General features: G+C 33.6%; 1 protein-coding gene across 1 annotated transcript; it reads left to right on the top strand.

Moving 5' to 3' along the window:
* Positions 1 to 2024: 2024 nt before the first annotated feature.
* Positions 2025 to 13008, top strand: LOC106160470 (minichromosome maintenance domain-containing protein 2). Its single transcript, XM_087008037.1, has 20 exons — positions 2025 to 2319; positions 2625 to 2685; positions 2911 to 2969; positions 3472 to 3575; positions 3937 to 4041; positions 4481 to 4585; positions 5362 to 5429; positions 5626 to 5733; positions 5971 to 6095; positions 6416 to 6491; positions 6839 to 6892; positions 7561 to 7643; positions 7951 to 8131; positions 8413 to 8502; positions 9100 to 9292; positions 9989 to 10130; positions 10717 to 10859; positions 11385 to 11494; positions 11813 to 11886; positions 12466 to 13008. The coding sequence occupies exons 1-20, from the start codon at positions 2203 to 2205 to the stop codon at positions 12556 to 12558; spliced, it is 2091 nt and encodes a 696-aa protein (XP_086864163.1). The 5' UTR covers positions 2025 to 2202; the 3' UTR covers positions 12559 to 13008.
* Positions 13009 to 14836: the final 1828 nt, after the last annotated feature.

Raw genomic sequence — 14836 nt, forward strand, 5'->3', positions numbered from 1 at the left:
AGGATTACTATAAAACACTTTTTTATCATTTTGATAAATCTTATTACATTATTGAAGTCTGTTTTTAAAGGTTTTTTAAGGCTTTTCATCATACACATGTAGGTAATTTCGGGTAGGTACCGACAGTTCGAGGGTTCTAAAATCCTCATCGCTCTAGTCGCCGACTAACCCCAACCCCAATTCGTAATCAACCACAAGTTATACCGACAGCGGATGGCGCGCCTTCTGCTCGGCATATGGGTAAATATAACCGACACATATTTTTATAACAATGTTAGAACGTTTTAATACTAGAAGTGATGAACAAAGTTGTTGAAATTGTAGTGATGCAAAACATGAAATCCTTTGATCATGTGTTTTTGCTAAAATTGGCAAAAATGTAAATTTCATCAAAATTTATACACGTTAATAGAACTTGCTGGCAACGTTTCTCGGGTCATTGATAATGACAGTGACAGTGAAGAACTAAGAATAACGTTCTCTTAATGCTTGTTGATGGTTTAACCAATATATAACCCTGTTATCAAAACGTTCTGTGTAAACATTGTTTTTGCATGTGTTAATACATTTATTAACAAAAGACCTAATATCTATGAAATCAAACTTAAAGTGATAATAACTCTTCGTTTCGGCCAAAAAATGAATTTTCCTGGAGTAAACAACAATTTTCCCATACTTACCAATGGTTAATGAATCCATTTTTACATTCAAAGTTAGTCCCTGGTTTTTTTCTAAAAAGTTTGGTTTTTTGTTAAAATCTCTTAAGAGATTTTAACAGAGTATAGCCATCAATGGAGGTCACGTGGTCTAAAGACAAGCTCAGATATCAGAATAATAGCTATAACTGCCGTTTTTGTGGTAAAACAGAATATATTATTTTTCTATGAGTTATTCACAAATGTTTTTATTGTGAAATATAGATCTCATACGAAGAGTTATTATCCCTTTAATTTTTTTTTCTATTTTATTTTGTAATAAACTAGGCTAAAATGGCATAAAATAGATTTTTTTAATGATAACAAATAAAGAGCTCTTGTTTTAAAAGTAACTACAAATATATCAACCTTAAAGGTACACTCCATGCAGGCCCGTAGCCAGCAATTTCAAAAGGGGGGTTCTTTTTCTGAAAAAGTGGACCTTTTCCCTTAAAAACTTCATGTACCTAGATCAAATTTTACCTGGAGTGGACCTTTTCCCAGCAAAAGGGGGTGGTTCTTTCGAACCCCCCGAACCCCCCCTGGCTACGGGCCTGCGGCATGAGTTTGAAAATCCCCCAAATGCCATCCACAGCTCCTTATAAAATCTTTTGCATATATTTTTCTTTACAGATGAAGTGCATTCAGATTCCATATCTCCTACACATGGTCTTTAGTACACATGACAGACATAGATGAAAAAATTGATCGGTTCCCATGCAAATTTTGTTACTATGGCAACTTTTTTTATTATATATTTTTTTCTTTTCTAGGTAGGCCCTAGATAGGCCTATAGGATACATTTTAAATGTAAGCCTATTTAGGGCCTACTCTGCAAGCAAAGCATTTCACCCAACAACCCGTGAATATAAATCGAGAATATTCCTTAATTCATTGAAAAGCATTCGCGAAAGAATTTTATCCAGTCTGTTTACTTCATCTTTCGGGTGTTGCTAGATCGCCAGAATTCTGCCACAGCCCTAATTTGCGTTTCACAACAAATAATTATCCTTCTGCGACGTCGCACATCTCGGCACATTTGTCATCTCAACTACAACAACAACATCAAGAAAGGATCAACGAAGGTCCTTATTGTTTGAGTGCAGTGTTCAGACCTTTGCAGCTTTCGATTGTGACGGTCAGAGAATGATATTTTATAAAATAGAAATCCTGCTGATATTTTATTTAATCATGTGGCAATTTGTTCTTTGGGAATTTTTTATACCGGATGTGAGAAATGTCTGCGCGGACGGCTGCGCAATCTGCTGTTTTTTTTTTTTTTTTGCATTTAAAGGCTGAGTCACGTGACGTCGTCTGCTTCTGAGAGAAATTTGGGTGAAATGTAAACAAGCAGGATGTACAATCTTTATTTCTTATCTAATGATAATCTTTTATCGAAATTTCCGGTGTTAAAAAAAGGTTCAATTAGCAGGATCTACTGTTCTAATATTTTGTATAGTTATAATTTCTTAGTTTTAAAATTACCATTTCTTGCTTTGAAGGCAAGATGATGGATCAGAAGCTTTTAGAATACAGAATAGCAGCACTGGAATATTTAGATCAAACGGGCACGTTAGAAGACATCAAAAGGACTTGCAGAACTCTTGGCGCACAAACAGAAAAGGTATAGACTGACATTAAAATTACCCACACGAAGCTATATAATTCACTGCTTGCGTAGATAAAAACTTGAAATTAAATCTGCGTTCAGGTAGATCATCATTTCATTTGCAAATTTCAGGTCTGGTCAAGAATTTATCCGTATCGCTTCTTACGTTTTTGAAGTTGATAAAATTAATTATCTGTGCCCCTTGCCAACACTGTATACTATAGTCACTAGATACTAGTACATGAGACTTCTGTACAAATTACAGATACTAGTATTGTTTATACTAGCAACTATAGTTCATTATCCCTATACTCTTCCAGAAACATGCAGTGTTCAGATTTTGTATTCCAGTAGAACCAGAAGATGTCTTAGATTTGAATGGTAGGAATGTTTTATGGGGTTGGTATCTTGTTCTTTTATAATACTAGTATATCAGTGCTTGTAAACACTTTTATACTAGAAGCTTTATATACATACATATGTTGCTGTCCACTGTTTTTTATTATCATATTATTTTTAATAATTATATTTTTTACTTCTGTTTTTAAATAAATCTGTATTACAGGCCTGTTGCCTCATCTAAACAAACTCTTTATTTGTTTTCAGCATCATTTGGTAATTTCATCCTCAACAAACCATCAGGAGCCTGTAAAATATTCCAGTCAGTAAGTTACTTTCTTAGCAAATTGTTTTTATTATCTTTGTTGCATTTTTTTTAAGTCTTATTTTGTTGAATGTTAAGACTTAATCTGCCTTTTATTTAACAAAGAAGTGCTGTAAATGAAAAAATATTCCTGAAAAAAAAAAAAAACATTGCAATTTTACATTTTCACACATAGTATGGAAAAACAGAAAATAAAGATTGGAACAAAAACATATAGGTGTTCCTTTTTTAGGTCATACATTAAAAAAGACTTCAAATCTTGATAACTGTGAAAGATATATTACCCTCCATTTATGTTGCCAGTTAACCCTGAGTGCAGCTCGAGTTGTAATTACCCCAGAAAGATGAAAAAGAATTAGTATGGAAAACGAAACATAATAACCAGGCATGAGTTTGATGATTTATGATATATATACCTGTCCATTCAATATGTAACATATTGCCAAGAAATAAATAAACTTCTATTATTATTATTATGATCATGATTATTATTATTATTATAGGTAATCTTCCGGGCCATTCAGGTGCTTGAGCTGCTTCCCCAGTGTTCTGACGCCAGTCAGGTGATGGTGGTACTGAGACCGCTGAGTTTACCTCGTCTAGAAAAGTATATATGATTATTACTCAGTATAAGAAACATTCAGCAAGCTTTAATATTATTTTCAATATAGAAGGAATCTGTTTGATGTATGCAATGTACAGCTTTGGTTTTTATACTTCAAGATTTAATTTAGATTTATCATTTAAAATGTTGCATATAATAAATTCTAACTCATGTACACACACCCAGAAGTTTTGCAAGTGCAATTTTAATTTTTTTTTCACTTTTGCAGTTGATAGTAGTAGGTGATAATTTATAGTGATAATTTAGATAGTCATATTATCATTTTTATATAATCGTTCACAGCTGTCTAAATTTTTAAGTAAAGCAACTATTTTAACAGATTATTATTTTTTGTTTTGTGCAGGTATTTCATAAGCAGTACAAAAGACTTTCCCAATCATTCAGAAGGTCAGAGGTTATATATGTATGAAGGAATTGTTACAGGCAAAACCATCGCCACAAAATATACGTGAGTAGAATTATTACAGTTTCTTTAATTTGAAAATTTGATGCTTAAGAATGCAAAATCATTTCAGTTTGACATTATGGACCAGCATTTAAAAACAAAACAAATATTTCTTATCTATGAAATACCAGTAGTTTGGAAGGTTTTTAAAAAGTTATTTAACTCACCCTCATATAGTCACAATGTTTTATACAGTTTTCATCTATCAGTGCTACAATGTTTTATTTGTACTTTAAATGTATTAGTTGTTTTTCTGTTATAATTTATAATTAGTTATAATATAATATTATTACTCGTGACAATTCATTTAATATATAGAATACCCTACTAGGATATAGGACATCTATTTCTGTTCAATTCCTAAATAATACTGGTAGTATATATGATAGCAATTAATAACCACTTCAGTACATGAGGTGATGAATTTTTTTTTTTTTAACAGTCAGAGTGCCAGGTTTTACTGCCCAATTGAAGGCTGTGATGGAGGACTGGGGAACAGGTACATAAGACTTCACACCTCAGGAGCCAGGGAGATCCACACCATCAGGTGAGTCAGTGAAGTCTTAAAGAGCAAGGATATAGGTGTTAAAGGGATTTGTGCAGCTTCTTGTTTTTAAAGCATTAAATACTCGTATAAAATACTAGACTGGGTCAGCGGGATGTTTATTATTATTATTATTATTATTATTAATATTATTATTATTTAATTGTTTTTCACTTTTATTAAATAATAAGATCAGAACCTTTGTACTAGTACCAAAAAAAAAATTATTATGATAATGATTGTTGATTGCTTGTTCAGCCTGACCAGTTGACCTTTGTGGAATATATCAATTGTCAGTGGTGTGGTGAGTTTAATTTTCTACCTGACCAGTTCAAGGTGGAGACAATGATAAATAAAACACCTGTTTGTCTCCTTGCTAATCACACATGCTGGGTAATAGGGGTTGAACCAGGGACATGTGGAGGTCTGGGGTCTGGTCAGGAAATACTGGCAGTGTATAAAAAATTAATCATAATTATACTGCCTTTTATTTTGTTACCTTGGTCATCCTACAAAATCTCAACTTTTAAGTCATTAAAAGTGAAGAATACATTTTTTGTAATACATGTAAATGCATGATTTTGACTTGCCCCATTATTTCTGTTATTTCATACAATGGTACAATGAACCCTCCAATAAGAAAAGAAATCTAGAGAGTAATTTAATTAAGGCAAGATATAAAACAATTATACAAATAAATATACACAAATGTGTGAGTTTCTGAAGTGATTTGAATGTTCACAGTTTATGGTGAAATAAAACTTTTTCTAACATTTTAGGAAAGATTTTAAATGCAGTTTTTGTGGCTCCCCATTAGAAGAAGATGTGAGTGAGAGAGTGTTAGCAGGTACTTGTACATCATCATATATTTATTTTCTTATGCAATTTGAGAATAAAAAAGAATAAATATGTGAATGATTATGGCCTTGCATTTACTTTATGTAAGTTATGATAATTTGTCCATGTACGTGTATGTACTGGTCATAGTATAGACATGCCAATATAAAAAAGCAGACTTGCCTAAAACATTCTTTAACTTCCAGATAAGGTTATAATTGAGATGATGGATGAGCAAGCATTCCAATATAGTCAGTATATATCTGACATGATGAGGTCCACACGATTCCAGGCTCTATCAGTTTATATAAGAGGTACATGTATAATTAACATGATACTATTATTAATACATGTAGTACATGCAGTGCTGTTTTTACAGCAAGATGCAGAGGGACTGGAACTTAAGGTTGACTAAGGGAATTTAGATTGATTGTGTATAATGATACATAACTGATATGTTAATCTGATTTTAGTCTGATTATTGGATATTAGAATATTTGAAAATGGTCAATTTAAACTTAATATGTAGAGAACTAATTTTTTTCTGGTAGATGAACTTTCTCAGGACATCCAGATAGGCAGAAAGTACACTTTGATAGGGATTCCAACCTATGAATTTCAGGAGAATAACCAAGTGAATGTAGCCCTGGAAGCTTCTAATATGCATGTTGCTCAGGTATGACTTTCATTTCAAGTAATTGCAAAGTGAGTGAAATAGATATTTTGATATTTCTATACAAATTGCCATAAAAGTTGGTGAAAAGTAACATGTACATTTTTGTATTGTCCATACCCTTTGCTACAACTTATACTACTAGTACTGGGTATAGTAGATTAACTATCATGTCATATCTATCTTGTCCTACTAGTACAGGAGTACATGTACAGGTAGGTATAGTGTATGAGCATTCTTCAACAATTCTTTACCAAGTGTGGTAAAACATTTTGACTCTATAGTCTAATATTATCTGTAACCCCCTCAATATGAAATTTCAGAATTTGCCATGGCCTGCTGGCAGTCCAAACCTTGACTCACATTTAATACCAGAGCAGATATTACAGTTGTACTTAGGTAATGCAGGCTTGTACCCCCCAGCAGGCAGGGGGAGGGTGTGTGTTTTTGTCGACTTTTTCAGAATAAGAACCTAGCTACCTTTTGAAATCCGTAGCCAAATTTAATGTTAAAACATATACACACGGTAGCTTAAATTTTTCAGCTTTATAATATGCTTTAAGAATTATCTCCATCAAGTTACGTACATGCATAGCTACCAAGTATTGAAGTAATCTCCACATAATTGATGCATTAAAAAGAAGCAATATGAATTTTTTTTGCATGTTCTGCATATTCTTGATTTTTCAATTAAACACCAAGGATTAAATTTGAATACTAGTTTATTTTTCTGTTATTTTTTATAGACAGAAATAATTCACCCTGGAGCTTTGCTTTAAGTCTAGCATATGTATTTGGAGGTAAATAAGGTTGCATTAAAGTGTATATGGCAAAAGCAGGCCCGTAGCCAGTGGGGGTTCGGGGGGTTCGAAAGAACCGCCCCTTTTGCTGGGAAAAGGTCCACTCTGGGTAAAATTTGATCTAGGTACATGATGTTTTTATGGAGAAAGGTCCACTTTTTTTCAGAAAATGAACCCCCCTTTTGAAATTGCTGGCTACGGGCCTGCCGATTTTGATCCAAATTTACTTTTAATAAATCATTTTCTATTTCATTTTTACTGTAAATCATATTTTTATTCTTTGCAAACGTTTATTGTACATGTCACCTGAAGCCATTGTTAGGGATACTGTACCTGAACAGGTCATGTTTTCTTATATTATTATAATGCATCTCAGCCAAGGAGGCTATCATTATTAATATCATATTTTATCTAATTAATTATGTTTTGTTTGCCTTAAATGGTACAATTGTTATTTAACAGCCTAACTAAAAAAGTAATAGATACCTATTGGATTTGAAAAAAGTTTTCAGGAATGGTCAGAAACAGGCTTACTTAGAATCAGTTGGATAGTGGTGTTGGTCTATTAATTAATAAAATTATTTATTTATAATTAGATTGAGCTGCCTTGGCAAATGTGTGCTCTCTTTGAATACTTCTCTTATTTCCCATACATTTTTTCTGTCCAGGGACCATTACTCCACCTGGCAGTTATCTGAGGTTGAAACTAGGATTACTTCTATGCCTGATGTGGGGAGAAGACTTGGATAAAGTTAGACTATATTTAATATTTTGATAAATTGATGATAAATGATTCTACACCAATTACTGCAACCTATTCTTTCTGAAGTTGGGTATAATATTGTGTAATAATAATAATTAGCTGTTAAGGATTGCCATCTTGTATATGATAATTATAAAAGTTTGTTTATTGAAAAATTGCTGAATTATTTATTTTTCATTATCGCTATGTTTAACAAATAATATTGCTTCTGTTTTAAAACTGTGTTGAGTAATTTAACTGCAGTGTACTTGTGTGTCTGACTGTGTCACAGTGATGTTAATATTTATATTTGCAGCAGAGTTCTCTCCCCAGCAGACTGTGTCTTCTAGCTATTGGATCTGACACTCTCATCCTAGACAGACTCATGACATATGCCACCACCTTCCCCAGTAGAGCTATACACCATTCTAAGGAGAAAACCCTCTTGGGGGCAGTAAATAAAGACAGATATGGTGTTGACACATATTTTATAGATGGTAATTCTCTGTTCAGAAGAACAAAATTAACAAATTAATTTTTTGCATACCTTTTTACATGTACACTGTACAACTAGACCAGTCAGTTTCTTATCTTATTTTAATATTAAAATATTTTTGTCAAAGTGTTGAAGAACATAATCACAAGAGATTACTGTAAATCATTTCTTTTTGCATATGTGCCCTCATTCTTTATTGAAATTTCTAAGTATAAGCTTGTATCTTTTATATAACATTTCAACAGATGCAGTTTTTTTATTTTGCCTGTATTAAAACTCTAGGTGGCTCTCTACTGCTGACTGGAGATGGTGTGTGTTATCTGGGAGATATGGGCAGGTTCAATAAGGCCACAAAGGAGGCTCTTCAGCAAGGTAGTGTCCATAACAGGAAAGGACTGAGTAATCTTGCAGCCATTAAGCATTTATCATATATTAGCCCTTTTAACTGACTTGAAAATTATTAAATTTCATTTTATCTACAGATAATAATAAAAAATGTTTGGTTTAGTTTAGTTTATTTCACTGTAACATATGCATCCACTTGTGTGGATGAAAATGACAATATGAATACAATTTTTGTGAATATGTTATTAAACAATCACAATGAGTAAGACTATTTACTTATATACTAAAAAAAATGTGTTAATTTAATCTTTTTTTGGGGGGGAGGGGATGGAGAGGGGTCACAAATTCATACTCAATTTAAGTAGCTAACATTATATTTACTTATAAAACCATTGCATTAAAATCAGTTTTGTTTCACCTTTATGTTATATTAGCCATTTTAATTCAGTACTGTACCTGTACATGTATAGCTTGCATGATGTACCTGTATATTAAGATATTTGAATTTGTGCGCAGCATATTGGTGTGCCTCAAATAAATAAATAAATAAATAAATAAATGAATGAATAAAATCAGATACTGGGAAAGAAACATGATAACTGTGACATTTTCTTTCCTGGTCAGTACTGGACAACAACACAGTCGCTGTGACCATTCCTTCCAAGTCTGGTGGCAGTATTCCCCAGCAAGTGACCTTCCCCCTGAACTGCAGTGTGTGGGCATATGCTGAACCCAGCAGGCATCTCAACCCACCAGTGATCACTGACCAGTTATATGTGCAAAAAGATATGGGCTGTATCAACAAGTCACTAGCAGAGTATGGATTTTATTTTTTATTTATTTATATTTTTTATTATTTTATTATTATTTTTATTATTTTTTTGGTATTGTACCCATGGGCAGTGGATGAGTGGGCTGGTTGGGTTAGGATGGGAGTGGCGGGGGGATGGGTTATATGTGCAGAAAGGTATGGGTTGTATCAACAAGTTGTACATTGTAAGTGCAAAAAGATAAGGGCTGTATCAGCAAGTCACTAGCAGAGTATGGATCTTATTTTTTTGGAATTGGACCCATGGGCAGTGGGTGGGTGGGGTGGGGTAGGATGGGTAGGAAGTCAGAACCACCTTTTGGAGAGAAAAAGATCTACTCTGAATTAAAATTTTATCTAGTATGCCATTTTGATAACAGTTGGGCTGAAGTAAAGGGGTAAAAGGGTGCGCTTTTACAATCACAAAATCCCCTTTAGAAATTGCTGGTTACAGGCATGTGAATGATTGTGTCTGTTAATTTATTGATTGACTGGTATGATTTCACGAATGAAATTGTATATCATGGTGATATCAAGTGCATTTAATTTAATGATCAATAGATTGTTTGGAATCAGGAAAAAATAAGAAAAAAATGTTTTGAGTATCAATATACAGCACTTGCCCTACTAACATTATTATAAAGTGGGCCTTGGGCTTAGATTGGCAAATTTTATTGATAACCACGCTTTAACTATATATTTCAGTGTGTTTGGCATGGTCTTTTTCACAGACAGCACTGATAGTGAAAGTTATGCAGACAATTTGATCATTTCTCACACTCTTGTCAGTGCTATGGAACCTAAGAGTAGCTCAGTGCCTTTAATATCAAATGAAGAGATGAGGCAGGTAAATTTTGTGTAAAGAAAAGAGAAAAATGTGTGATGCATACATGTATTTCCCTCACCATAAAAAATGCTCAATTTAACTTTAAGTATTATTATAAATATTTTAGTCATTATTATTTCATGGAAAGAAAACTTTAGTCAGCACTGGGACATCTTTAACTTATAGAAAAAATTATAGAAAAAGATTAACGTAAATGTAATCAATAAGTACATAACCCCAGCAGTGATTTTAAGCAATACAAAAAAATGAATGAAACTGTATGATAATTGCATGATTCTTGGATACTAGAGCATCTTTTTTGCATAATGGATATGAAGAATGCAAACCAGCTTTAAGTTTTGCAAATAAGAATAAATAAAATAAATAAATAATTTTGATAAGTGAACGAAACGAAAAAGTCTGTAATGTTAGACTTAAAGAAATGGATTATGTATTTCCTTTTTTCATGACCAGTTTAGGTTTATGTAGATTGCTTATCAGCATTAGGTTGTACAAAAAATAATAATAATAACATGACCTGCTTTCATTTTTGTCACAAATATAGACAACTGAATGATTTTTCCTGAAGCTTGTTTCTGTATTTCAGTTTGTGCAGTATGTCAGAGGCCAGGTAGTCACCTGTACCACTGCAGCAGACAAACTCCTGTGTGGATACTATGTGGCAAGTAGACGAGTGCGCTCCTCTAGTGTACAAGGAACAGACTTCCCTGTTACTGCCATGAAAACTCTGTAGGTTACTTATATTTGACTCTTTAAGGGGCCACATAATCATTATGTCATCTTTTTTAAAAGCATGCTACATTATTTCAAAATCATATAATTCATAACCCTACTCAAAAAATGCATTTTTAAACAAAGTGGACAATAAATCCAATGTACAATCCTCTCATTGGTCTATGTTTTTTTTGTTTTTTTTTTTAATATTAAAATATCTTCAATTGGAGTTCAACAGTGATGAATTTGGAGTTGAACAGTGATGAATAAAAATTGTTGCAGATATGAGTAAATTATTCAGAGGCATTTTATCATGCCCAATTCCCTTCCTCCTGTGTGATTCATGTAAAAATGTACTTTTACAGTGCATACAAGATATTTGTCAAAAAACCTTGCTTCTCACTGCGTCTTTATTTTGTACAAGCTGAATAAATTTGCTAATGAAAATTAATTAATATGTTGTGAAATTCCAATAATAAATGTCTGCTAGATACATGGGCAATGTTTAAGAGTAATATAACGCAGCCACCTTGTCTTCAGGACCTCCTTGTCAAAAGCCCATGCCAAACTAAGCCTAAGGAGAGAGGTCACTCCAGAAGATGCTGTCATGGCCATCTTGTTGTATGAAGAATATATCACAGACAGATGTGGTGAGGCATTACAGCTACACATTACACATTCATTTGTCTTTGGAAATTTTGATTTTGGAAATGATTTTCAAGATTATTATTATATTTTTTTTTGGGGGGGGGGAGGCTCATGATTATGATATGTCTATACACATTCAACTGTTTTTAAATATTTAATTTTGCAAAATGATTTTTTTTTTTTTTTTTTTTTTTTTTTTTTGAGGGGTGGGGTGAGGGGGGCAGAGGTAAATCAATGTCCAATTTGAATTCTATACCTTTCATATATATCAGCTTGAATATTCAGATTATCTATAATTTCTTCTGGTATTGTTTTTCCAGGTTGTTCTGTTCTCAATGTCCAGCCCTTACGACACTGCAGAAACCAAGACATAGGGACGTACATTGGACCACAGGTAACCATACCTCAAATCAATGGAAATCATCTGAAAAAGCCTAAAACAAAGACTTTTGGGTTTGCAGTGTTATCAGAGACCAGAAAACATGAGAATATCTTTGACCGGGTGGGATAAACATTTCATCATAAGGGTGCAACTCTTATGTGCTGGGAATGTGGTCTTAAAAAACAATACCAAAGTGAAAAACAAAACATAGTGATTTGTACTGCTGTGTGATAGTCTGTAATAGGCTTATAGTATCATCAGTTTGGTGAATGAAAGTAGTGATAATACCCTTTTGTTACAAACTGGAAAACAAACTGATGAAGATGAAACTGCTTTGGTTGAGGTAAAAAGATTTAAAGATATTGTCACCCTTTGCTCAAAACTCCTTATTTACTGCCTTACACACATTCTTTTGGGTAATTTGAGTTGCCTATGCTTGTACATTGCATTTCTGAGGGCATTTTTTGTTTTAAATCAGCACAAAGATAAATGCATTATTGAATAATTAGGTGCAGGAAAAAACACATTTTTGGTATCTGGATGATAATAAAAGGTTACAATATCCTTAATGCCCTTCAATATTTATTCTAGAATGACAGCCAGATGAAGCATTTCCACACACAACTACTGAGGTTCTGTGCTGCACATGCTGGTGATATAGAAATGGGCAGTACAGAGGAGTGATGTCAACATGTGAACTGTGACTGGAGTTTACACACAAAAGATTCAGAATTTGAATGAGATTGGGGTGGGGGACGAAAAATCCTTTTCTCCTCATTTTGCTCTTCTAATGTTAAACAGTAGCAGAGGACAGTCTTATGTATTAAAATATGTATGACATAGTGATGGAAAAATTGCTTCATTATTTTGCTCATGCTTTTGAGGGGGAAAGACAAAAGGGCACTCACAACTTTTCTGCCACACAGATTACTGTTTGTGAATAAGTTAAAAAAATTTAGACATTCTACATACCAAAATTACTATTGTTGAGCTCAATATTTTTCACAAAATGATAATTTTGTTTTGGGAAAAGAAATATTTTTAAAATGAATTTTTGAGCCTTGTCTGTTAAGCTGGTCTGTGATTTTAATTTTATAAATATTGATGTGCAAAGGTATTAAATGATAACTTAAAAGTGACAGTTATTTAACAGATTCTGAAATGGAGGTGTAACAATCTATTTAACTTCTGGTACAAATAAAAAATACACAACATTATTTTGCATATAATTCTTGTATTCAAATTCCAAAATGGACTTGGAATCAATTTTATACTATAATTTATACTATAAACAATCTTGTTTACAAAACAACTAGCGTAACCAAGTATGATATTTAGACAAGCTGAAAGATCATATCCAATTTACAGGTGACAAAGAAAACATAGTTTGAGTGTGAAAACAGATAAAATGACATTAATAATAATTGTACACGTCCTGGAACCGAGTTCTTACCCAACCCCTGCCCTTTTCCATATTGTGTCAATTTACAGGGAATTCATTCAGTCATATTTCCCCTGAGGTCCAAACATAATAGAAAAGGTGTGGTTCACGTCTTGTGTCTTTATGTAAAATCTGAAGTTTTGTCACGTGGATAACAGTGTCTCCTTCCATTAAAAAGATGTGCAAAATTAGTGTATAAGATAATTTAATCATCCTGCTAGCATTTAAAAAATATTCTACGTGCTGTCCCTCAGTGCCCTCTGTTGGCAAGGCTTTGCTGTAACCTCACTTGAAATTGCTTTGTAAGTTTCTGAGTGGCTTCCTGGAATCTTTCAACACAGTTTTTTACACACATTTCTTGTCTCGAGCTCAGTGAACTGTCTGCCCTACTAATACAAACATCAAAGCACATGTCAGCAGTTTTCACTATGCTGGCGGACACCATTTGCCCCAACTGGAGGGCCTGGAACCGGGGGTCCTTCATTATCTCCTGGGCATCTTCCGGGGTCAGGTTCTGCTCCATTTCTTCTTCTTCACTTTATCTTGATCTTTGGCTTTCTGATTTTTTTAAATTCCCAATTATTTTAAAACCTGGAAATAAAGATTAAAAAATGTGTTGTTTTAGCTTACAGTGGTGTTACAACCATTTTGATATTGTGGCTGGACTCTGTTTCTAACTCTGTTGCTTCACTATATATATAATATGATAAGTTTAATTTATAAAACAAATAAAAAGAATGCAAAGTTGTAGCGAGTTGCAACATTTATTGGCAGATCATTAGTGCTGTTGTAGTGTATTCCCTTTAAGATATTTAAATTCACGTGTAGAATGCTGAATAGTGGCTAAGACAAGGAGATGACAGAAACATTATTTTTCAAAGGACTAGAAATCGTTTTCTATAACCGCTCTAGAGTTTACTGCAACACTAAAACCCACTTTACACTTGGACGGCGTCCTTTGTGCGACCATTAAACTGGCATCGCTGTCGTCGTAGAAAGGATGCACAAGCATTGCTTTGTTTGTAGAATGAATGCTCAATGATCGCCAGTTGTCGGAACGTAAAGCATTATTGTTTTACTCCCAAACGGGGCTGTACTACGGGACGCAGAAAGGGCGCCGTCCAGTGTAAAGGTGGCTTAAGTAGCACAGATATGTAATAACTGCGAAAAGTTGCGTGTCCGACTCAAGGTCTCACTGTAACTTGTAAGGTCCAATTAGGATCAAACAGTACATTTAAACTTGGTGCCTGGTACGAATTTCGTTGTATGCTATTACTGGAACACATCACCGGTTCAAACAATGCAAACTCACATACCTTTTTGCCCTAATACAACTACAAACACCGTCTCGCCTTTCTGAGGCCTGCACATGCATCTAAAACGGAAGCGGATATTGAACCCATGCGCTAAAAGAAATGCGCAGAAAGTTTCAAAGGCCTTCCCGAAATGCCTTGCGCACAATAAGGATCACCAGGGCACCAGGGAGGGAAATCGCGGTTTGATATGGCTGACAACGTTAGC

This window comes from Lingula anatina, chromosome 3 (genome assembly GCF_051362555.1).
Source record: "Lingula anatina isolate TDL-2025a chromosome 3, LinAna3.0, whole genome shotgun sequence".
Classification (NCBI taxonomy): Eukaryota; Metazoa; Brachiopoda; class Lingulata; order Lingulida; family Lingulidae; genus Lingula; species Lingula anatina.